Source organism: Coloeus monedula, assembly GCF_965178545.1.
Source record: "Coloeus monedula genome assembly, chromosome: 19".
NCBI classification, from domain to species: domain Eukaryota; kingdom Metazoa; phylum Chordata; class Aves; order Passeriformes; family Corvidae; genus Coloeus; species Coloeus monedula.
The window spans coordinates 3092071-3117037 of NC_138799.1; the positions used below are offsets into that span (position 1 = coordinate 3092071).

Below are 24967 nucleotides of genomic sequence, written 5' to 3' on the forward strand. Positions count from 1 at the left end.
ACAAGGCACATGGGGAAGCCCATCCAGCCCAACTCATGGAACTCAAAGAGGATGTGCCCCAGAGCCAGGACCTGGTTCCTTCCTACACCTACAGGTAACAGGGGAACAGTACCGAGAGCTGACTGATGGAGTATTAAATATATTAAATAGAGAACACGTCAACAGTGAGCTGATGGGATGGATTGGCTTCCCAGCCAGTCCCTGTGGTGCTCAGCAGCAGAACAATGAGGACTTGGGGTGAGTGCAGGAGGGCTGTTCTGGGTTGAAGGATGAAGCCGCCTTTGGCCCAAGGGCGCGCGTGAGAGAAGTGACCTGTGAAGTGGCTGAGCTGGTTCCTAGACCCTTCCTCAGCCCCAAGGAGTTTAAATCTTTCTTTCCCAGAGGAGCGCCCTAACCTCCACACTATGAGCAGGATAAAGATCAGCCTCATCTCCTCCTACTGCAACCCCTCACTGAGCAGGCAGAAAGGAGAATTCATGAAATATACTCCAGCTCCTCTGCCCTATGAGAAGCAGCTTACTGTGGAAAACAGGAAATCTTGAATCCTGATGTTTCTAAACTTCACTTGAAATTCATGAACTTCTTGGAGCATGAACCAGGACCCAAACTTTCTCTTCCTCCCCAGGGACTTTCCCAGAGCGTTCCACAGAGTCAGACCTCTGTATCTTATCTCTCCATCTGTCCCAGGACCGTTGTGCTCCTGCCCACCCAAGTAACAGTCCAGCTCCAGGAACATGGCACAGAGACCTCATCTCAGAATGACTCTGCTCAGAACTGGCTTTGGGAATGTGAAAACAGGCAAAGGCCTTGGAGCCAGCCTTCTAATTTCTGGTATTTTAATCACCAGACTATTTTGAAAATGGTGTTTTCATATAAGCTAATTAATTATAAGTCCACTATACAGTACCATTATAGCCTTGAACACCTCGTACTAGGACCAGCTTAGTGTATTCTATCACCATATTTGTTCTGAACATATACTCCTAATTAAAATTAATTCAGCCAATAAACAGATGTGAAGAGAACATAAAACAACAAGGTGCCTGCATAGGATCCAGTGTCAGGATGCAGGGCACTGGTGAAATCCCCCTGAAACCCAGGGCTGAGCACTGCATGAGCACAAAGCTCTGCTGCAATCAATGCTGCAATCAATTAAGTTACTGTATGTAAGCTTCCACTCAAAATTTAGTTTTACAGACACTCTGGAGTACAACTGAAGTGCAAATTCAATTAAGCATAATGTGATGAAAGAATCTTTTTTAATTACTGTCACCCTTGCTTGAGAAGGCTTCCAAATACTGGGGATAACTTCAAGAATCTATTGCTCTTGGTTAATTTGGGTATTTCCTGGGATTTTAGGAAATGAAGAAGGCCTATATGAATGCTCAAGAATAATTCACTCTGTGTCACACCATCACCTCAAATCCTCTGGTACTGTCAATCTGTGACAATGCAGATTACCCATACACATACATAAAAAGCAATTCCTAATTATTGAGTCCAAAATTACTAAAAAAACTAATTAGGATCATAGAATTATAGAATCATAGAATGGTTTGGGTGGAAAAGGATCTTAAAGCTCATCCAGTTCCACCCCCTGCCATGGGCAGGGACACCTTCCTTGGAGCCCAGGTTGCTCCAAGCTCCACCTAGCCTGGAGACACTTCCAGGGATGAGGCAGCCACAGCTGCTCTGGGCAACCTGTGCCAGGGCCTCACCACCCTCACAGGAAAGGATAAGGAGACAAACCTACTTTCTGTTACATGGAAGTAAGTATGTAACAGGCAAGACTATTTATTCAAGACTGTACAAATAATTCATGAAGTCATTTGAAGTTTGCTCTGATATATTTCAGAATAAACCAGAAAAGCACAAGATGAGTCAGCAGAGAACTGTGAGTCTGGTCTCAAGTCCTTCATGAATTTTCTGCATGACACTGTACATTCTGAACCAAAAAAGTGTTTGATTTGCCATCAGCTTCAGACCCATAGCATTATACTCACTAAATATAAATTCCTAAAGCCTTGAGTCCTGTGACTGAAGCTCAGAATAAATTTAAAATAAGTACACAGACGGTTACCTCCTAAAAAGACAATACAAGGCGTGCTCTACTAAATGTTGTATTTAACAACTATTTTGATTAATCCCATAAATTCAGTGCATCTTAACCCAGAGAACATGAACACAGGCGGTGTGGCTGTGACTCTCCCAAACCCACTGCCCCCCTCTCGCCATGTCCCTGTGTCCCGTTGTCCCTGTGTCCCACTGTCCCGGTGTTCCCAGGCCCCTGGTGCCGATGTTCCCGTGTCCCTCAGCCCCCATCCCCTTGTCCCTCAGCCCCCATCCCCTTGTCCCTCAGCCCCCATCCCCTTGTCCCTCTGTCCCTCAGTCCCCATCCCCTTATCCCTCAGCCCCCATGTCCCCGTGTCCCTCAGCCCCCATCCCTCTCTCAGCCCCCATCCCCTTGTCCCTCAGCCCCCATCCCATCCCCTTGTCCCTCTGTACCTCTGTCCCCGTGTCCCTCTGTCCCTCTGTCCCCAGGTCCCTCTGTCCCTCTGTCCCCTTGTCCCTCTGTCCCCGTGTCCCTCTGTCCCCGGGTCCCTCTGTCCCTCTGTCCCCTTGTCCCTCTGTCCCCGGGTCCCTCTGTCCCTCTGTCCCCGGGTCCCTCTGTCCCTCTGTCCCCTTGTCCCTCTGTCCCCTTGTCCCTCTGTCCCTCTGTCCCCTTGTCCCTCTGTCCCCGGGACCCTCTGTCCCTCTGTCCCCTTGTCCCTCTGTCCCCTTGTCCCTCTGTCCCCGGGTCCCTCTGTCCCTCTGTCCCCGTGTCCCTCTGTCCCCTTGTCCCTCTGTCCCCGTGTCCCTCTGTCCCCGGGTCCCTCTGTCCCTCTGTCCCCTTGTCCCTCTGTCCCCGGGTCCCTCTGTCCCTCTGTCCCCTTGTCCCTCTGTCCCCGGGACCCTCTGTCCCTCTGTCCCCTTGTCCCTCTGTCCCCTTGTCCCTCTGTCCCCGGGTCCCTCTGTCCCTCTGTCCCCGTGTCCCTCTGTCCCCGTGTCCCTCTGTCCCCGGGTCCCTCTGTCCCCGTGTCCCTCTGTCCCCGTGTCCCTCGGGAGCCGCTGCCCCTCCAGCGACAGCGCCAAAGCTGCGCGGGCAGCGCCCCCTGCTGAGCACAGGCTGCAGTGCAGAGTCGGGACTTTGCTTTAAAAAGGAAAAAGAAAAGAAAACCCCCATCAGTCACAACCTGAGCCGACTGAAGGCCTTTCCCACTAGAATGTGCAGGAAGGTGGACTGGAATAGATACTGAAACGAGAGATATGTGTGTCCTATCCCTGCTTATGGGCTCTGTAATTTATTTTCATGTGCAAAGGAAACTATTCCCAAAAAACACTACTGGATCCAATTCAAGCAACAGTAATATCCTACAGACAGCTGGCAACTTCCAGCCCTCCAAACACTGTCATGTCAGATTAAGAAACAGCAGCAGGAAGGGGAGCCAGCCCCTTCCTCTCTGTCAAGATGCACAAAAGAGACTTACTTGGACACCAGCACAGCAGCTGCATCCCGAGCCTTGTCACTGACAACCAGGTAATACTAAAGGGAAAAGAAAACTGACTGTAAAGAATTCATACATGGAGATAGAATATCAACTGTGTACATAATACACTACTGACTACTCACAATGACAAATATTATGAAGATAACATACATGATGTCATTATTATATTACAAACTGAGTTTAAGATAGTAAAAAGTTAATTTTCTGTATCTGAGGCAGAATCTCCCTTCGTGTGCCTTTCAAAGCAGGTTTGTTACTGAAGGTTTGTTTACTGAAGCCTTAACTCACAGACACATTGCCCTGTAAGCAATAAACCCCTTAGTGCTGCACGTGTCAAAAGCCTGATCTGTTGGGGTACCTGTGGGGATAGGGGTGGTTTACTTTTATCTCAAAGGCATGACAAGTCAGCCACCTGGGCTGACACCCACTGGAACTTCACATATTTGTTGAAAAATCTTCACGCAGTCACAGCTTCCAAAGTTGCTCGCTCTGATCAAACGCTGATTTCCTGTAGAAATCCTCAGATTCAGCTTTCAGAAGAAGCTCTCTGGCACTTTCAAATGTTGAAAGCCTCTAACATATTCAAAGGCAGTGGTTCACCTCAGATAAAATAGCTTATTACATCAGGAGAAACTAGTCCCAGTCTCACTTGACTCTAAAGCAGCAAAGAACAGACTGAAGATCCAGAAGTATGAAAAAATTCCTTACAGCTTAGACACAAAAATATGGGCTTAAATAATCTGCAGAAAAGAATATCACTGAAGACTATAGAGAATATATTATTATTTATCACATACTGAAAGATTAAGCCAAATATCCCAGGTCTGAAAAGCATTACAGGATGTGTTTTCCTTACCTTTGCTATTTCCAGGATGCGATCCATCGTTGGCTGCCGAGCCTGCCCTTCCATGGAAACGAGGTTTCCATCAAAACGAGCCAGGTCAAAAGGAATCAGGCATATCATGGACAGCCACAGTAAGAGCATGTAGCGAGTTTCCCAAGTCTGCAAAGGAATGGTAAAACAAAGGTTTTTTACTCCATTTCCTGCATCATATTCCAACAAAGTGCCAAGAGCACAAATGACCCGCTGGCTCCAAGGAATTTTTAAAGTTGATCAAGAGAAAACTCCCAATGTGAGTGTCCTGAAACTCCAGAGGAGACAGAAGTACAAGGGATCCCAAACAGCAACACTGTGACAAAATGAATGGACTTTCCCCCCAAGTCAGAAATCTAGGCATGTTTCTTTCCTTCCCATTTTCCCATTTTTCCCTTCCCTCGGCCTATCTGTGCCTCCATTCACAAATATAACAGAAGTATGTTTTTCTTCTTCATTTCTTATGTACTGCTTTCATGAATTTACTGAAACAACTTCAGACAAAAGAAGGAAGTTTTTCAAGCTTTAAAGCTATACACCTACAGCAGCAAGTGTCAGAATTGATGTTTGTTTAAAAAAAGCTTTAATTTAGAGCAGCAATACAATTATTGTCTTCAAATCCATGATTTTTGTTACTTATAATAGATAACGATCTCTCTTAAAAGAGAGATCTATCTTAAGAAGCTTAAGAAGCTCTCTGGAGCTCTTTTTCCTTATTTAAAAATATCAGAATATAAACTACAGTATCCTGGAGTCAGACCCAATGATTTCTCAGTTACGCCTTTTAGAGGTTCAGTGCCTTCCACTGCCCTTCTTCTTACTCTTGTTACAATCAATTTGTTCCCTTACATGAGTAGTTACAGGTTCTATTTGCACCTCCACTGACACTGCTTCTAAATCCTTGGAACAAATCCCATGAAAGAAAACCAAGACCTCTCCTTGGGGAGGGCATTTCACCTGTAACAACACAACGGTTTTCACACCAAATGCAGGTGTTAACACCAGACAGGGTCTGTCACTGCTTTACATACTTTTTTCCCAAATGTTTTCCTTCAGCTTTTTCCACTGAAGACATAAAAGTTAAACAAAAAGTACAGCAAGTTCTCACCTCGGGGTCTCTTGGGTTCTGCTTTGCAAGCATATCCAAAACAGGCTGCAGGTCCCGGACTTCATGAGGGAACAGTGGGAGAAAACGTTTGTACCCTCTCACCTAAAGCAGAAATTTTCAGAATTCAGTCACTCACCCAGCACCAGCACGTACTGAGGGGAAAGGAAAGACCCTTGGAGGAACTTCTTGATTAGGATACTCATGTCATAAGGAGAGTAAGGATGCAAATTAAGGTCTTAAATACCTTGCGATGTTTGTGTTTTTACAAACTTACTAAAAATTCATGAAATGATAATTCTGTAACTTTAAAACAAGGGACCTCTGGAGATTGTCTAGTCCAACCCTCCTGGTAAAGCAGGGTCAGCCCAGCACCACATCTGTGGGGTGTCCAGTATCCCAGGGAGGAGACCCCACCACCCCTCTGAGCCACCTATTCCAGGGCTCAGCCCTTACACATCAAAAATATTTTCTGGTGCTCAAATGTAAATTCCACAATCCATCTAACTGTTCATCATACTTTACTTTTCAACATTATAACTCATGTTTCAGCACTCAATATCTCCATGTCTGCAACTACTTTTGCATTCAGACCTTGACTTTTACTAATCTGGATCATTAAATAACATAAGCTATCATGAAAATGAGAAACAAGAGAACTAATCTTTCACAGTACAGTTTAAAATATTTAATTGCATCAGACATTTATTTTAATATTTTTGAAAATAACCAAGAACATATTGATAAGTTACAAATTCCAGTTACAGAACATTAAATTTAGGACTTTACCTTTGTAATGATGTAGAGAAATTTAAAAGCCAGGTGAACTAGTGGGGGAGGAGATGCACTGTCCCGTACTATATCCAACAAAGAATTCATCATCCCCTCTAACAAAAGGAGAGGAAAAACAGTGAGACTACATGCAGCTCACACAGTTTCTTGTACTTGTGATAGAAGAGAGGGAGACAGCAATAATATAATGGAAATACTATCAGCCACAGCAATCTTGTAATGCAAACACAGATCTTCCAGAGGAACAGATTTTTAAGTATATACACAGAAATTATTTAAGGATGACATTCCTACCTAAGTGGCAGTCCAAAAGGTGAGGCTGCTCCTGATACTTGTCCATTATACCTGAAAATGAAAAGATATCTGTAATAAACTACTCAAAGGCTCTTACAGAGCCTTAACTGTGAGATACCCTCAGATTCTGAACAGTTTTAGCTTAAGATTTCTGCATCCCTGAACTGCCACTACCTATAAGTGAGGTCAGAAAGTTAGAAAACCATAGAGTGGATGGAGCTTGGAACAACCTGGTCTAGTGGAATGTGTCCCCATCATGGCAGGGAGGGTGGAATGAGGTGATCTTTAAGGTCCCTTCCAACCCAGAGCAGTCTACAATTCTAAGTAACAGCACAAGCACAGTCTGTCCCCCCCAAAGAGCACTCATTGACCTACACTAAATCATCAACCCACTCCCAGGAGTCTCTCCAATTTCCTTGGACAAACCTCTCACAGTACCACTTTGCAATGAGGCTGCTCCTCACAATCCTCAGAGCTAGTTTCTTATTTTGAAATTGAATACAGGGAATTATTCAGCAAAGAACAAAGGATCCTTAACAAATTTTAACCTCAGCAAATACAAACTGCAGCTCTTACCACTGTGCTCCTCAAAACTGTTCACACCCCTTACTGTATTTTGCTGCCAGTAACACGGTCTCTTCCTTTTGGATACTGACTCAAGAAAGGACAAATTGAAACTGAATATTGAAAAAAAATAAGAACAAGTTGCCAGAGCTTTTAGACACAAAAGCTTTGTAATTTAAACACAGAATTAACAAAAAGCAGCTACAGAAATGAAAGCTGGATTCCCAAGGAGATCATTAAGTGATCCAGTGTTGCACTGGAGATTGCCTGGCCCATTTTAGATATTTGGTCAGAAAATAGCTTTAGAATTAGAAAACTAAAACCTCCTTAAGCTCCCTTTTTCCTGTATTTGTTTCTCTCACAAACACCTTTGCTCTCTGTCCTTTTTCTCTACTTGACACATCAACACTTACATTTAAGACATGACTGAACTCCAACAGTGCTGCAGTTGACCAATGGATAACACTGCACAACCACCAGATGGTCCAACAGTATCCCTGTGCAATTCCACTGGGATACCAGAATGCCATCGAGAGGGAAACTTGAGCTCCTAATCATCACTAACTTCCCACCTTAATTAACCATGCCTTAAGCTGCCTACAGACAGCAGAACTAGTGAACACAAATTCCACCACCACCCAAAGCCACAGCTTTCCAGCAGAAGTGGAATTGAAGAGCAAATTCTTTTCCCAGCTCACAGCCTGGCAAAGATAAAATAAAACCCCAAATATAAAAGCTGGAGAGAATGAACCTAAACCAGTTCCTCTAGAACTATTATTTCAAAAAAGATCTTCCTGTATTTTCCTACAAAACTGCAGTTGCAGATTAAACTGTTTCCCAAACCTCTGTTTCTAATGGTTCAACAAAAAATGAGCATCACGAGTTTTTCTGAGCGCTTTGGAAACCTTCGTTAAAATCCTCTGGAACGGGGGATTACTGCATTCTCTGTTCCCAGACAAAAGGCATGCCCCAGGTTTCAGTGTTCTAACCCACACATTGAGCATCTTGCCAGATTTGGGACATTTTGTCCAAGAAGGATCAATGACACCTTGTTGGGGTCCCTCCCCTGCCATGGAGCCCCGGCAGAGGGGCCCTGAGGGCACAGACACGGGGTTTCCCTGCCCCTGCTCAGCCTCGTTCCCGTTGGTTGGTTTGTGTTCCCTGCGCGGGCAGAAGGACCCTTGGCCCGGTGACTGGAACAGTTCCTGGGCACGGCCCCGGCCATGCGGCTGGAGAAATAAACATCTCTGAAACAGCCATCAAGAATCCGTCCATAGATATTTCCTTTCCACGGGACGCCTGGTTTGATATATGCATGTTGCAGTATCCCCACTGCAACATAATGGTGGAGAATTGTGAGCAGAACAATCCCTGATCCCTAAGCGACTGATTTGTGTGAGTAAACCCTGGAAACTTTGGATTCCTCTTCTTGGTTTTGTTTTGCTATTCCATATCTAAACTATGGAGGAACGGTGGGAAGACTCTTGGCTTTCAGAGCCGCATATGGACATTTATCTCAAACTTAAAATGATTCTTAAACAACGATTTGTAAATTTTAGCTTGATTCAAGCACAAAAAGAACTGAAACACTTCCTGGCATGGTTGTTTAAGAACTTTTTCTATGTTTCTTGGGATTTAATTATTACCAAGGGCTTTTGGAAAACCGTTTGGACACAGTTAATACTGGAGTCAAAATATATGCCGATGGAAGAATATTTTCGTGAATATTATTTAATTACCGAGACTGTTGAGCAATGTCAGCTGTGTCTTGGCGAAGGGAAGCCTGGCGCAGGGACCGTGCGGCCCAGGCCACGTGTACCGAGCGCTCTGCGAGCAGCAGCGAGGCAGTTCCCGCGTGCGGGCGGAGCCACGCGAGCCGCAGTGTCGGTGGCGGAGCGAGGCGCGGCGGGACCCGGCGGTGAACGCCCGGCCGAGAGGGGCGGCGCGCGGGCGGCGATGGCGGTGGAACGGAGCCGCACCCGGCCGAGACGCGCGCTGGAGCAGGGCATGGGGGGGTCATCGCTCGGGGGCCCGGCCGAGACGTGGGTGCAGCGCCTGGCAGCGGCAGTGAAGCTGCGACCAGAGGAGGCGACGCACGGAGAACTGAGCGGCGCGGCCCGGCCCGGCCCGCGCAGCCCCGAACGCGACCCCGGGAGGAGCGCGCAGGCACGAGCAGCCCCGACAATTCCAACACGGGAGCGACCGAAAGAGAGAGCAAAGACGCAGCGAGACAGAAAACAGCAGCCACTCGGAAAAAGGAAAAGATCATAGTAACTAAGATCTTAGGGATAGTAAAATGGTATTATGTTAAGCAAAATTATGGTTTTATAACAAGGTGTGACAACCAGCAAGACATATTCGTGCATAGAACTGCTATTAAAAAGAATAACCCTGAAAAATGCATCCCAAGCTTGGGAGATGGAGAGGTAGTGGAATTCAAAATTGTACTAGGGAGAAAAGGGTTCCAAGCATCGCAGGTCACTGGGCCTGATGGTGTTCCTGTAAAAGGCAGTATATATGCAAAAAATCGTACTCATGTTAGACAGTATCTCCATTGTAAGCCCCCCCTACAGTCTCCCTTTCCTGATCCCACCTTTCCCTTTTACCCTATGTCCTATTACCCCCAGTGTATTCCTAGTCTGTTTTTTCATCCATGGTTTCCCTCACAAAACCATGCTTTTGCCAATTGTTTCCCCCAAAATCCCTTTCCAATGCCGAGTGGGGGATGAAAAGGGGGAGGGAAGAGGTTAAACCCTCTCCTGCCTCAGTTTCCCCATGGAGCATGCTCAGAGGGTTCTGTCTCCCTTCTGTCAGCCCTAGGATGTTCCACAGAATCTGACTGGACATTTAAAGACTCAGGAGGGTGGCTTGTTTTGTCTTGAAACTGTTCTTGTTATGTTTATCCAGTTGTTTTCATTCTCCTTTTATTAAAATGAAACGGGTGAGATGTTGGGGTCCCTCCCCTGCCATGGAGCCCCGGCAGAGGGGCCCTGAGGGCACAGACACGGGGTTTCCCTGCCCCTGCTCAGCCTCGTTCCCGTTGGTTGGTTTGTGTTCCCTGCGCGGGCAGAAGGACCCTTGGCCCGGTGACTGGAACAGTTCCTGGGCACGGCCCCGGCCATGCGGCTGGAGAAATAAACATCTCTGAAACAGCCATCAAGAATCCGTCCATAGATATTTCCTTTCCACGGGACGCCTGGTTTGATATATGCATGTTGCAGTATCCCCACTGCAACAACACCTGAGCACACTAAATATTATAACCCAATACTGAACCACATGCACAGTTACCTCTGTTTTAAGCATATTGAGCCTGTATTTACTGGGCAACGATATGCAGGCAGAAAGCTCATAAATATAATTTAAATGCACAGAAACACCACACTGATGTGACAGACAGAGAGGTACAGCAAGGTGATTGACTCAGGGAGATGCCACCTCTCAGACACCGAGGTTTTTCCAGCAATGGCTTTTCCTATCCCAATGAAATCTGACATTTCCTCCGTGATGCTGAACAACCTCATCAATGTGAGTGTTGCTGGTACTTCTGTCTGAGCAGTTACATGTCCATCACAGGCCTCCTCAGATGGAGCAGTCAGTTCAGCCAACCACTCTAATGCTACTGAGGAACTTCTGCAGGGTCAGCTCTCCAAATTTTGGGGATTTCTGCTTTATTGTTTGCCTACTTCATTTCTTGTTGTCAAAAACAGAGCTGCCGGATCAATATTTTGACTGTGAGTTTTGCAATTTCACCATCCTTTACAAAAATACTTGCAAAATGCCAGTCTGCTAAATTCAGTTTATAAATACATGCAGCACTGAATTAAGTTTTGAAAATCACCTCATCAGAACACTGACCCAACACACAGATGTGCCCTGAAACCAGGAGACCACGACATGCACCTCACTATGGCCTTTCCAGATTCAGCTGAGGCCTAGGGGCAGCTTTCATTAGGTGGCACAAAAGTCAAATCCAAGTTAACTCCACTTAAAAAAACAAACATGATCTGTATGGATTCAGCCACTCTTCACATTTCCCATGAAACAAAAAAGTAAAAATAGGAAACTGGCACTTTAAAGCAGAAAATGGATGTGTTTCAGTGAGTAATTAGGTAAAAAAACTACTTTATTTGACTGACACACAAAGTTTTAACTAAATTAAGGCCTGAATTTGAATAGGAAACTGGAGGCCCAACTGAGTCAGAATTCAGACTTCTGGAATCTAAGACCTAGGTTTTCATTTACAGTAGTTACCAGGTAATAAAGGAATGAGCAAAGATCTAAATCTGAACTACCTGTTGATAAAGCTCCAGCATCATCACTGACCCAAAAATCAGCGGTTTGGTCCCTTTTTGGTAATCAGCAATAACAAAATGCATCATGCAGAATAAAATTTCTCTATCAGGCAATAGCAGGACCACTCCCTTTGGGTACCGTGCTTACCTATGAACCGTTCCACGGCCATTTCCCTTGTCACCAGCTCCCCGAACACGCCCCTTAGGTTCCCGATGAGCTCCGCGACTTCCCTGCTCTCCGTGAAGCTGTCCAGGATGTTCTTCTCGCTGATGGCACCGACCTCCCGCTCCTCGCCCTCCTCCGGCTCCGGCCGCACTCCGTCCATCCCGGCGGGCCCGGCGCTGGCAGTGACAGAGAGAAGGGTCGGTGCCACCGCCCGCCACCCCCCGCCCGGCCCCGCCATGCGGCCACCGCGCCCCTCCCGCAGCCCCGCCCGGCCCTACCGGTCTCCGCCGCCGGCCCGCACTACAGGGCTCCCGGAGCCGCCGCCCTCGCCCCCGGCCGGCCCGGCGCGGTGCGACCACCCGGGACAAGCGACCACCCGGGACAAGCGACCACCCGGGACAAGCGACCAAGCGCCCACCCGGCACAGGCGCCCAGAGCCGTCACGGGCCCGCCCCGCGCCGCCGCAGCTCCCGCCCTGCTACGGGCCGCCAGGAGGGACCAAAGGCGGCGGCGGCGCCGCCTCCGAGCCCGGGCCCGGCCCCTCCGCGGAGTGACGGGGAGCTGAGACTCTGGAGACACACACCGGGAATGGGGACATCCAGCTTGGGGATACTCACCGGGGGTGGGAGCAGCCACCCTGGGGACACCTGCTGGGGATGGGGACATTCACCGGGGACAGGGACACCCACCCTGGAGATACCCACCGGCAACAGGGACACCCCCCAGGGATGGGGACACCCAGTCTGGAGATGGGGACATCCACCCTGGGGTCACCCATCCTAGGGACACCCAATTATGGGGTTCTGGACATGGGACAAGGATGGGGACACGGGCATGGGCAGCCAAGCACTGGCTGAAGACGGAGATAGGAAACCCCTAGGGAAGGGAACAGGGATGGGAACCTGGGCACGGGGAGCTCAGGGAAAAGGACCAGGACAGGGACAACCTCGGTTGCACAAGGAGTGGGGGAGACAGCTGGATGATGCTGCTATCCATGACCTCCATGCCTTACCCCACCCACACCAAAACACTGCATTACATGGTTAATATCATAGCGCATTATCTAAACCTCATACAATTCTGGAAACATTTGAAGCCTGAAAGCTACAACTACAGCTCCACTGATTATCCAGGAAATTCAAGGAGGCACTTCAGCCTGGCCAGGATGTCAGAAAAGGTAGGTGCTCTTTACTGCTATCCAGCAGCTCCACCCACACCCAAATATTTTATCTTCAGGCTCAAGTTCATGAAATCAAACCACGATCACAAAACACATGTACACCAAATGGCTGGTTTCTGCAAGGCAAGTGTTTTATTTGAGAAGAAGTTTGAGTTCACAAGTACTTCCCAGTGTGATACAGGTTAGTTTGATCACATCCAGAAACACCAGTGCACATGCACTTTGCTCTTTCCTCAGACCTGGATCTTCCAGCCATCAGCTACAATTCCAACTGTATTCTTACTCTACTGTTCCACTTTTCCACCCTTATAGTTCAATTAAGTTTTATAACCAACCATGACAGATTCCCCTGATTCAAAGGAAGTAAAAATTTTTCACTATTCGTATCATATTTACAGAGAACAAAGCGCATTGTTTTAAACCAATTATAAGATCAAATTTTAAACTTTATTAAATCTTTACAGCACAACCATTTAAAGCTGAAAAAAGTCTAAACATATTAGAGCGCTTTTGAATATAATATTTTAGTATTAGTCATGCCAACTGTCTGAAGCCTAAATATTCAGGTCATTCTTACCCAAATCTTCTAATTCATATTTGTGGGACTGCACTTACTTCTACTCTCCTCACCACTCTCTTCCTTTAAAACCCCACAGAGTCACTAATGTACTCTAGCTCAGACTGTACACCAGTATCTTTGCTGAACAGTTTTCTCCCCAGATTCCCACTGCCTATGTTTTCTGTAAAAATAAAGCAGTAAGGGACAATAAAACCCCTTACAAATCCATCAGATTTGACGCTGTTCCTTCCATAACCCAGCGGTGGCACAACAGACCAGCTTTGCCCACTGCACTCATTTTCTAAAATTGAAAATCCATCAAGCACCAACCAACCCAGCAGCCAGAGGTGCTTCCTCTCACCCAACCACGGAGCCTCCCTCCCACGTTTTGCTGTCTTTTTACAAAGTTATTTAAATATGTTACTACTGTAATACAACATACTGAAATATCACACTAAAACTATGAAATGTTACTATCAACTTTGAGTGGTAACAACCTACTTCTGACTGTACAGTTAATTACCAAGGAACTAGACATCCTTTCAGAAAATACCACTGGAATTTCAGTTCCTATAGCAAGAGAAAAACAAATGTGAGTAAATTACATTAAATAAATATTAGAAATATTATTAATTACATATGTTTGCCAAGTGCAGCCAAAGGGCCTTGTCTACTCGTTAAATTAAAAAGAGAATGTTTTCAGATTCATAGAATCTGACTGCAATTTTGGATTAGGACATCTGACATGCAAAAGGACAGGAAAGGGAAACAGAAGACTATGGAAATATTCATGGGAAAAGGGCTGGGAACACACAGAAAACTAAACCAGAACAAACAAGGGCAGAAGCAAGAACTTGTTATTCCTTGCAGCACCACTGTCCCACAGCTGCATCTCTCCATAACAAACTGCTGATGGAGCAGCAGCAGGAGTGGGAAGATGCTGCTGTGGAACAACTGGGAACACAGCAGCTACGAAGTGAGAGAGCAAGGTCAGGCTGACTGTCGTGCTGCTTTTCCAAGCCAGTGGAGCCTTGACAAACAGGGCAGCCCTTTCCTTCAGCAGGGGAGGAATCTGTGCTGGGAAACTAGTGCCCAAGTTAAAGATTACACAATTGCTCTTAATTAGTGAGGCTCAAAAGTGCACTAAGCCTTCTCCATATCAGGTGTTTTACCATCAATTCCGAGTTTGTGGTACTTGGGATGAGCAGGGGCTGCTCATTTCTAAGGGACTATGTCAGAATTTCTCAAATGTACCTGATTACTTTAGAAGTTTCCTCATCATGTTTAGGGTAGACCCCCTGTACCCTGTCCCAAAATGGTTCCAGTGGTTTATGTAATTAAAGAGCTGATACAGCTTGTTTCGTTTCTCAAATCCCGGAGCTTTGGGTATTATGCTGTGATAGGCAGAGAAAAAAGAGCTGCTGAACCCCCCAAACATTCCAGCAATGGCCAGTTCAAATTCCGAATGGCCATAGAAGGAGGCAGGGTCAAATATAATCGGCCCGGAGTCGTCCTCAGCCACATTCCCTGCCCACAGGTCCCCGTGCAGGAGAGCGGGAACAATTTCTACATCACAGAACATTTCAGGAATCTTTGGCTGAAAAAGCATAAACAGACATGTAACAATTAAAATGTTTTGAAGAAAATATTAAATAAAAGTACTGTAGCATGTTAGAGCCTGAGCTGGCCACTGTGTTCAGCCCTCATGGAGTGTTTTGGACGTTGATGGCAACAAGAACAAGCCAGTGATAAATGTTCTGGGTTGTTCTTGACAGAGCTTAGCAAAGCATTTAATTCACAGTCTATTATCAACACCTAGTACTGATACATTGTTTCTAGACATGGATACTGCTGGCCATCATGAGAAATATAAAATAATTTCATTTAAACTAAGAAGTTTCAATGGCAAAAAGGACTGCAGTAAGCATCTGGACCAATGAACAGAAGAGAGGAGCATAACCCTGGTGTTCCATGAGTGCTGCATGGAACATGGCCTGAACCAGCCTCAGCTGTAAGACTAGACCAGGTAAAATACAAATCTGTCCAGGCAGCAGAATTTCACCCACTTCACAAGACCAAGCTCTTAGGATTTACCTTATTATTATTATTATCAGAAAAAATGTTAATGCTCAATTATGGGGTTTTTTTCCACTATATATAAAAGTTGAAAGAGCAGCAGGAATTCTGTTCAGCTGACAGTGTTTCTGGACCCACTGTGAAGCTCATCCAGACCCTGCTCTTCATTCCAAGCTAGGTAAATCCCTTATAAAACACCTTTACAATCCCATTGATACACATTTTCTGAAATTCTAGAAAATAAATTTAAGACATGGTTCATACTTTGAGCTGTGACCAGAGTTCTCTGGCTTCTCTGTCTCCATAATCTTTTTCAATCAAATCCAGCTGAGCCTGGAGTCGGTGACGGATAAAGAAGGATGGCCAGTCACTCTGCCACTCATTCACCTGGAAAATACAACACGAGTTTGTAACACACAATTTTAACATATGTGCAGCCAGTGTTAATAACAGAGTTAAAACATTCAATGCTGACACAATGGCCTGGACAATGTCAGTGTGACCAATGCACAGAGACGTCAGATGTTTTGCTTTGGGAGTGCTGCTCTCCACCACACTTAGGTGGGGCTCTCTTTAATATAAGTTGAGTTTCTGGCTATTTTCATTCATTCCCATTTTCTTAATGTATTTTAGAGGGAGAGTTTCTGGTGAGACCATTTCAGTTGTTCAATATGTTTCAAATCTTTCTGGAAATGCAGAAGTATTTATTCATTTTTACTGGGTAACACATTTCTAATTTGGTGAAAAGTTGTACTTAGCAAAGAGTTTTGAGGTACTGGAGGTTTGTTCAGTTAAGTCATAGAATGAAATCCTGACACATGCAGAGCCTGAAAGAGCCCTTTCCAGTGTCTCATGAGACATGTTGCATGATGAGGCTCTCCAAAAGCAGTGGAGAGATCCATATAGTAGGGGTTAATAAAACCAACACATCCAAAGGGACACTGATTTTTTTAAGTATCACCAAGCTAAAGAACCACCACATCATTCCAAATTCTCACTCAATCCACCACATCTGCTGGCCACATGCACAGTTCCAGGGCACAAACATTGGATAGATTTTGTGATCTCTGCGCAGTCAAGGCAGGATGGAACAGGGAAAGCAAAGCTGTGCTCAGAAAGCTGAAGACAAATGGAGCAAGTTTGTGTATGAGGAGTTTGCAGACCTGTACAAGTGTCTGTTGGCTTTCACACCTGTGGAACTGACCATACCTGTGGGATATAACCACAGCAAGTGGCTGTGTGGAATCCAAACCGATCCACAAACTGGGACTCGGAGTGACCGGCTCCTTTTCCTACAGAACAAAATAAATATTAGGGCCTTTGAGATCTTTACATGGTAAAGTTTGCAAAGACAGAACCTAAATTCAAAAAATAGGCAGAAAAAGTTACTTTAAGCAATAAGTTACACTTATTTCATGGTCACAACCCTTTCAAAAGCTGGAAAGAACTCTTTTGGACTTGAAGATGCTGAATGGAAATAGAGGCATAGTCAGTCACAGTCAGTGAGTTTGCTTTGGATAAATGAGTTGGACATTTCAGAAAGGAGCCCAAACACAGAGTCACAATCTGCTGTTCTGACACTTGGACATGTTGCCATTAAATGTGGCTTGGGTTTGATTCATAGATTATTTGGGACCTGTCAGTAATTTGGCCTTCACTCAAAAAAAAATGGATTAAAATTTGTCCACCACTAAGAGTCAGACCCAGTCCACCTCTGAAGTCATGGGAACAACACAGATACAGACTGGTACTAAAAAAATAATTCTTTGTATAGCTGATTTTTTTTTCATTTATGCTTTAATTCACTTTGAGGAGCAGCAATTTTTGAATATTTTGCCACTTATTTGAGATCAAAAACGTCATCCCCAATATCTTTAAAAGGGAACTTTATTCTGCACTTACTAAGGAACAATATTCTGTAATCAGTTAATTATCTAAACCAACAGCAAGCAAAAAATAGGATTTCTATAAGCTCAAGAGCATTTTAAGAGAGTACATGAGGCTGAAAGGTTTCACTGACACTGAAGAAGAGCCCAAATTGTCAGTTTGACTTAGGAGAGCTGGAAGTTCTAACAACCAAGTGTTAGTGCTATTTCTTATTAAATTTCAGAATCCACGTCATTTTGTACAACAAAGTATACACGGAATGAAGAATTCAAAATAAATTAATTTTGTTTTGCCAAGGTTAAAATGATGTGTTTAAAAATCACAATAGTAGTTCAAGCTGCTGTGTGTGTAAGGTCCATTTTGAGAAGTGTGGCATAGGGACAAGAGGGACATAGCCCATGAAACTGTCCTAGTGTTGACTTTAATTATCATGAAAATGATAATGCAATGCTGCACCACAGCCAAAGGAATTGCTTCCTTTTTGGTTTAGTACATGACATCAATACTCTACCAATTGTGCTTCCCTCAGTCCTCAGCTTCTCTCCAAGTTTCTGGTTATAAAGATGAAGCTCTGCTATCTGCTCTCCCAGCTTTGAAGAGTATCTGTAGGATCAAATAAACCAAAATGAAGCTGAAGCAAATGAACAAATATTATAGTGAAAAAAAACCCTCAATTAAATATGACCAAGGCTATTTCCAGCAAACATAGAACCTTAATCAATTTCACAAGCACCTAACAGGGACCAAATGACTTGATAACAGCTCTGAAAACACAGATAATGCAATAAACACACTAAATGCTCTTGCAAGAAAGGTAAAGAGAACACAAGGTGGTATAAACAGGAGCAGTAAGGGCAAGAGGATTGTGTGCTCCTCGTTATCAGCTCCACTATCAGCAGAGAACAGAACATGGTATCTACTGTTGGGCTTTACCCTTCCAAATCAGCTGAACAGCAGTTGGAAGGGTAAGTCTGAAAAGAAGCCATAGGCAGGGATTTAATCGAGGCTGCCTGATGCTGAAGGCAGACAACTAAAAACCAGTTAAATATGCCACAGGTATCTTAACAGGAGTTTCAAGGATGGAAACTGATTTCTTCTCCATGCCCAGAATGGGGGGGGAAATGATGGATTTAAAATCGCAACCAGAAGGACTAAGGTTAGACACTGGAAAATCCTTCCTAGGAACAGTGGGATGGATTAGAATAGAATAGACTGTTTGTGGACGCTGTGGAATTGCCATTATTGTCCCAAATAAAACAGATGGGTTGGACAACCAGCAGCCAGAAGAGCCATAGGCGTGACACTGTTCCCATCTAGAGGCCTGGAACACAGCAGTGAGCTCTGAAAGTCTGATTCCAGGAACACATGACTCCTGAATTCCATGTTCAGTTTGGCTGACAGATGAAATGCAAATTCATGTCATCTTAACTTAATCATGAAGTAAATCATACTGGAAGATTCTACTTAGAGAAGCAGAGGTTTCAAAGACCTAAGCAGCCTGTAAGGTTAAAGAAACCTGTTGGGCTGGGAAAAGAAACTCCAATAAAAAATCTCATGAGAGAACAATGGGCCAACTCAGCTGTGATTACATTCCCTTCAGCAGCATCTCAGCACATGTAGACCAGCACACAAATGAGTAGTGACATCCATTTGTACTGCAGGAGAAGCAAAATATGGACAAGGAGTGTGTACACACACATATATAGATAGATAGATAGATACATACATACATACATATATATATATATTAAAATATGTACACAGAGAAACACAGATCTCAACAGAGAGCAGCTCTGTCTCTGAGAGAATAAAGCTACTCTGCTCATGAAGTTTCCTGTCTGACTGTAAGATATTAAAAAAAGATATAAAACATAGTAAAAAGAGATGCATGGACATACTTGTTGAGGTGCTTCATCTTGAGGTACTCCATGGCAAACATGGCTCCTCCTCCAGGCAGGTCAATCACTTTGATGGGCTGAGGCACTCTCACAATCTTGGTTTTCCGAATCGCTTCCAAACTTGCCATTTCCCCTTCAAACATTTTTCTAGCCTGTCGAGGAACAGGAATATCCTTGGGCTAAACTATGGATGTCTACAATGAGTACTTTGGAAAAAACAGACTTTTGACAAAGTGGCAAGGAGTTAATTCCTCTTGATAAAAGGAAAGAGCTGCAGCAAGGCTTCAGTCCACACAGGAAGACTTAAGGCCCTAACTTTTGGTTTTTTCCTAAATTTATCCCAGGGTTGTAGGATATGTCACATTTCACCCTGATTTCCAGCTGCTTATGAAGACACCAAACTACCTGGATGCAACAGCACCTCTGAGGATAATGTGGCCACTGCTAAATGATGTAAGATTGAGCCCTTAAACTGGTTCTTCTTTCCCCACAGGCCACTGGATGGAGATGATGGCACAAATATTCAGCATTTGTTCTGCATTTTTGAAGCAAAGGTGCTGTTCTTCACAGCAGTTTAGGATGATTTTGATATTGATAAAGCAAATTTCTGATACACTGTGGTGTTAGAAGAAGCAATTGAGTATTCATTTAGTAATAGAAAAGTCAAGAGTTTGGCTTAAGAAGCTGCAAGAGCTTTACTTTTAGACATGCAAAAAGCAACAGGGACATTTGAACTTCTGTAGCTGTAAAGATAATATGTGAGTTTTAGCACTGGCCCCTGTTTGTGCCCTCCCATTATTGATCCTCCCAACTGGAACATGAAAAGGAACGCAGTGAATGCAAAGCCAGCTCTGGGCCTTTCCAAACTCCAAGTACCACAATAACAGCTTTGTGCTTGGCCTCCTTTTTACAGGAATTACAGCTCATTCCTGCTGTTAAGGACTATCACATCACATTACACTGCATTTCACACTAACCAAACCTGCTACATTAATTCTGGATATAAAATAGACACAGCTTTAAAAAGAATACTGAGAACTGGAATAATTATGTATTATCAACAATCAGCTGCTTTTAAAAATAAAAAGCCATCTCTACGCAATCATAAGATGTGCTGGCATTGACCTGAGATTTGTGGTTGATTTTCACAAATACCCGTCCGCTGTCTGTCTCATATGTTTGGCCTTGGCTGATGCATCCTCCCCCAGAGCTCCCCAGTGCCTTCAGAACGTTGGTGTTCAGCTCTGCCTTCAGGATTTTCTCCATGGTCATTTCCAGGCTGCTGCAGCCGCTCCTCTGTTAAACCTGCTGCGAAACGGGATTAAAGGTCTGGGTCCTTCTGTCACTGTCACTCTGCGATGAGGCAGGAAGGGCCACCCACCACAGAAAAAAATTTAAAAAGCAGCTGAAAAAATAGCTCAGCCAGAGAGAATGTTTCAAAATGCTTTGCTTGCCGTGGGCTTTTATAGCTATACATGAAAAATAAAATTCTTTATAAATATTTGCTAGAATAAGCTGGAGAGATTTATTCTAGGAGAGGTGGGTCCTGGGGCCTCTCAGCGGTGCTGGAGCTGCTGGTATTTGTAGTTTGGAGCCGCTGTAAAGCTCCGGGATCGCCTGCGGAAGGACCATTTTAGGCCAATCCACTAGAGGGAAGCTGAAGGCAGCCCCAGGAATGGCCACAGGCGCTGTATCGGCGGCGTTCGGTGTGAAATCCAAAGATGCAGCCTAGAAAGATGTGGTTAAACCCGCTAATCGGCCGGGCTGGTTGCGGGAAGGACGAGGAGCCAGGCGGGAAGCCCGGCTGGAGCCCACGATTCCCTGCGGGAATTCCTGCTGGTGCGGGACAGGGCCGTGGGGATGGGGGAGATCCCGGCCGGGCTGCGGGACGGGACCGCCGGGCGGCCCTGCGGGCACAGCGCGGGTGAGCGGCACCCCCGGGAGCCCGGTGCGAGGGGCGGCTGCTGCCGGTGTGAGGGGAGGAGGCTGTCCCGGTGTGAGGGGCGGCTGCTGCCGGTGCGAGGGGAGGAGGCTGTCCCGGTGCGAGGGGCGGCTGCTGCCGGTGCGAGGGGAGGAGGCTGTCCCGGTGTGAGGGGCGGCTGCTGCCGGTGCGAGGGGGAGGAGGCTGTCCCGGTGTGAGGTGGGGGAGGCTGTCCCGGTGTGAGGGGGAGGAGGCTGTCCCGGTGCGAGGGGCGGCTGCTGCCGGTGTGAGGGGGAGGAGGCTGTCCCGGTGCGAGGGGCGGCTGCTGCCGGTGCGAGGGGAGGAGGCTGTCCCGGTGTGAGGTGGGGGAGGCTGTCCCGGTGTGAGGGGCGGCTGCTCCCGGTGTGAGAAGGGGGAGGCTGTCCCGATGTGAGGGGCGGCTGCTCCCGGCGTGAGGTGGGGACTGTTCCTGAGTGATGGAGGGCTGTTCCCGGTGTGAGGGGGGGACTGTTCCTGCAGTGATAGAGGGCTGCTCCCGGTGTGAGGTGGGGACTGTTCCTGCAGTGATGGGAGGGCTGTTCCCGGTGTGAGGGGCGGCTGCTCCCGGTGTGAGAAGGGGGAGGCTGTCCCGATGTGAGGGGCGGCTGCTCCCGGCGTGAGGTGGGGACTGTTCCTGCAGTGATGGAGGGCTGTTCCCGGTGTGAGGGGCGGCTGCTCCCGGTGTGAGTGGGACAGTGTTCTTGCAGTGATAGAGGGTTGCTCCCGGTGTGAGGGGGGCGACTGCTCCCGGTGTATCAGAGGGCTGTTCCCACTGTTATGGGAACAGGTGTTCCCGGTGTTATGGGGGGCTGTTCCCGGCGGGATGGGGGCTGCTCCCGGTGTACCAAGGGGCTGTTCCCGGTGTGAGGGGCGGCTGTTCCTGCCGGGATGGGGGCCTGCTCCCGGTGTGAGGCGGGGGAGACCGCTCTTGCAGTGATGAGGAGCTGTTCCTGGTGTAAGGGCTGGCGGGGGGGCAGTTCCCGGTGTAACGGGAGGCTGTTCCCGCTGCGAAGAGGGGCTGCTCCCGGTGTGAGGAGCAGCTGTTCCCGGTGTTATGGGGGACAGTTCCCGCTGTGAGGGGATGCTGTTCCCGGTGTTATGGGGGACAGTTCCCGGTGTGAGGGCGGTCTGACCCTGTTCCCCGCTCCGCACAAGCTCCCCGTGGCCCTCCAGAGCCGAACATGGGATTCCTGTTTAATGGCAGCGCAGACTCCATGTACGTATCGCACTGACAAAAATTAGAGCATGAAGCCTTATTTTAGAGCTTGCTCACCACAGAAATGCTGCTTTGGGATGAATGACACATCCAATGCCACCGAAAGGACGTGACATTTTGCTGCTGGATTTTCGTACAGCGTTTTAGTTTCTGATGTGCACAACACCATTGGTTTCACTAGTTTGTGTGTTACTATACAGGGGATAAATACCATTAGATTCAATTCTTAATTCTATGAAAGCAGGAAAGTTACTAATTAATAAAAATAAAAGAAAATCCTGTCTTCCTGCAAATGATTAAAAATATAAAAATGAGTCATGGGTCTACATATTCAGGCAGAGGTGCTTAAAATGCATTAAACACAATGAATATATATTAAACACAAGTAAAATGTGTTCAATACAATAAAATGTATGAAATATACTTAACAATGGTATTTATCATTGTTAAATTCTACCAATAGTGTGACAAACTCTGTAATGCTACAATTGTGCATTTGGATTCTTTGTGAAGTTCCCTCAGTAACTTTTAAGGACAAATTTCACTAAGCTAAAAATGGATCTATAATTATTATGTACATGCACAACAAGGTTTTCTCTCATTAGCATATGTAATAAATTTGATAAATGTTTTTGTGTGTTTTTTAATACTTTGGGGAATTAGTTTGTAGGTTAAATACTTTTCTGTAAAAAAAATTACATTTCATACCACTCTAGGAGAAAGTTCTAGGAGAAAAATGCCACAGACACTGTGGTAAAAGAAACACAACTTGAAGATCACTATTTCAAAAATAAATAAATCGAATATTTCTGGAAAATAAATCCTTTCTTTAGATTCTTCAGAACAGAAAATGTTTCTTTAACTGGGGAGGGTTGGCTTTATCTTCCTTTAGAAGAATTTGAGGAACAATTTGCCTGAATTAGACACCAGGAATGTGAACTCAGGGTTTAGGTGTCATGTAAGGCTTCTGATACAACATCTGTCTACCAAATTGTTACCTGAAACGTCGAAGAATAACTCAAGCCAAGTCTTTCATGTGTGAAGGGATTGTGTGACTCCTTCTCCTCAGTAATAACAATTCTTCAGTGCAGGTTCATCCCAGTTTCCCATCAGCATCTTCACTGCAGTGAGATACCACCAAGTGTCTATGATGTTCCTCCTGGACCAGCACTGACATCCTCTGTGAGTGTGGAAATTCCGGCCAGTAAAATGCCAGAGTGGTGCCAGGACCTGGAGCAATCAATGCAGCAGCTTAAAGAAAAGAGCCATCAGAACAAGTCCTCCCACAGTTAAAGCCTGACCGGCAAACCCAGGTGCGGTGGGAGGAATTCCTGCGGGTGTGTCCCCGGGCGGTGATGAGCAGGCTCCACCCGCTGGGCTGCGTGTGCTGGCGGGGCTCAGGGAAACGCCGGCGGGATGGAGCTGCTGGGATGCTGAAGTGTCATCTCCAGTCCTGCAGGACACGTACAGGGCTGCCTACAGCTCCAAGGGGTTCAACGTGAATCGGAGACACCCAGACTTTGGGAGTGCTCTGGATATGCCCGCTTAGTGTCCGGGTGCAGGATGAACAGTTCTGTCCCATGGCTACACTGGTTTATTTCTTCCAAATGACAGCCTTGGCCTCCTCAGTCACCAGCCTGGTCCCTTTCTGTAGGTGGTATGCAGGAAGAATGCCTGGCTGGAGGGAGCATTACCGCGGATGTGTGCGTCCCCAAGGCCAGAGTCTCTGTTCCTCCTGCCAGCCAGGATAAAGACAAGGTAAGGAGAGGCTGGAGCAGCGCTCCTCGCTCCTGGTATCGCCTGCAGCAATCCCACATGGATTAAGTAAAGCCTGGGGCCCTAGTTGGGCAGGAGAAGCTTAAAAAAAACAAAGAAGGATTTGTTATTTCATATTACCCAGTCTCTTGGCTGCCTGAGGAAACAAAATCTCATAAGGATGCAATGTGATTATTCTATTTTTCATATATGTGTGAGTACCCAAAGGACACTATAGCAGCTGGTCTATGCAGAGCTCCGGGGCTGCATTCAGCTGTTGTGCACTGAAAAGCTGAGGTCACTTCTCAACAGAGCTGGTCACAAATCCGAGATGCAACATCTGCGACGGCACAGAGTGAGCACAGAAAGAGAGGTGAACACACTGGAGGGACGGGGAACAGCTGGGGTTGGTGTGAGCACAACACAGGAGGTGGAGTCCAGAGGAGTTGGAGTCCAGAGGAGTCTGGGCTCCAGCTCATCATACAGCCATAGAATAATTCGGGTTGGAAGGGACATCACCAGGCTGCTGAGTCCATCCTCTTGCTTGAAGTAAAATTACTATTTAACTCCAGTTAGAGTGCTCAGGACCGTGGGTCCTGAGAACTTCCACATTTTCAAGACGTATTTGTGGTGTTGGTTGGGTTTGGGGGCTGGTTTGGTTTGAGTTTTTGTCAAGTCAGGGAATCGCTATTTTAGCGTGTCCTAACCGCAACTCCTGTGGTTTTAATGGTTTAATGTAAAAGTTCTTACCAAACAGTCCTTTGCAGCTGGGAGGAGCCCGGGCCACCCATTGTCCCC

General features: G+C 46.2%; 2 protein-coding genes across 6 annotated transcripts in view; both read right to left on the bottom strand.

Annotated features, from left to right (window-relative positions):
• Nucleotides 1-12041, bottom strand: part of TBCD (tubulin folding cofactor D) — a 117093-nt gene extending 105052 nt beyond the window's left edge. For 2 of the 3 annotated variants that reach the window (XM_082293884.1, XM_082293883.1), the window contains exons 1-7: nt 11917-12041; nt 11621-11814; nt 6614-6664; nt 6317-6414; nt 5531-5632; nt 4405-4551; nt 3528-3583 (exon numbers count right to left, since the gene is read on the bottom strand). In XM_082293884.1, coding sequence (XP_082150010.1) covers nt 3528-3583; nt 4405-4551; nt 5531-5632; nt 6317-6414; nt 6614-6664; nt 11621-11798 — 632 coding nt within the window. In that variant the 5' untranslated portion in view covers nt 11799-11814; nt 11917-12041. The remainder of the gene's footprint in view (nt 1-3527; nt 3584-4404; nt 4552-5530; nt 5633-6316; nt 6415-6613; nt 6665-11620; nt 11815-11916) is intronic. The other variant, XM_082293885.1, reaches the window with a different exon arrangement.
• Nucleotides 12042-12926: 885 nt separating this feature from the next.
• Nucleotides 12927-23711, bottom strand: FN3K (fructosamine 3 kinase). Of its 3 annotated transcripts, XM_082294313.1 has the most exons (7): nt 20364-20658; nt 19239-19390; nt 17852-17943; nt 16663-16745; nt 15718-15840; nt 14632-14974; nt 12927-13947 (listed from the first exon to the last, which is right to left on the bottom strand). In XM_082294313.1, exons 1-6 carry the CDS (start codon nt 20508-20510, stop codon nt 14636-14638), a joined length of 936 nt encoding a protein of 311 aa, XP_082150439.1. In that variant the 5' UTR covers nt 20511-20658; the 3' UTR covers nt 12927-13947; nt 14632-14635. The 3 variants fall into 3 exon arrangements, with proteins under 3 accessions (XP_082150439.1, XP_082150440.1, XP_082150438.1); XM_082294314.1 differs by lacking the exon at nt 20364-20658 and adding an exon at nt 23413-23711 and having other exon boundaries at nt 12927-14974; XM_082294312.1 differs by having other exon boundaries at nt 12927-14974.
• Between the last annotated feature and the right edge of the window lie 1256 nt (nt 23712-24967).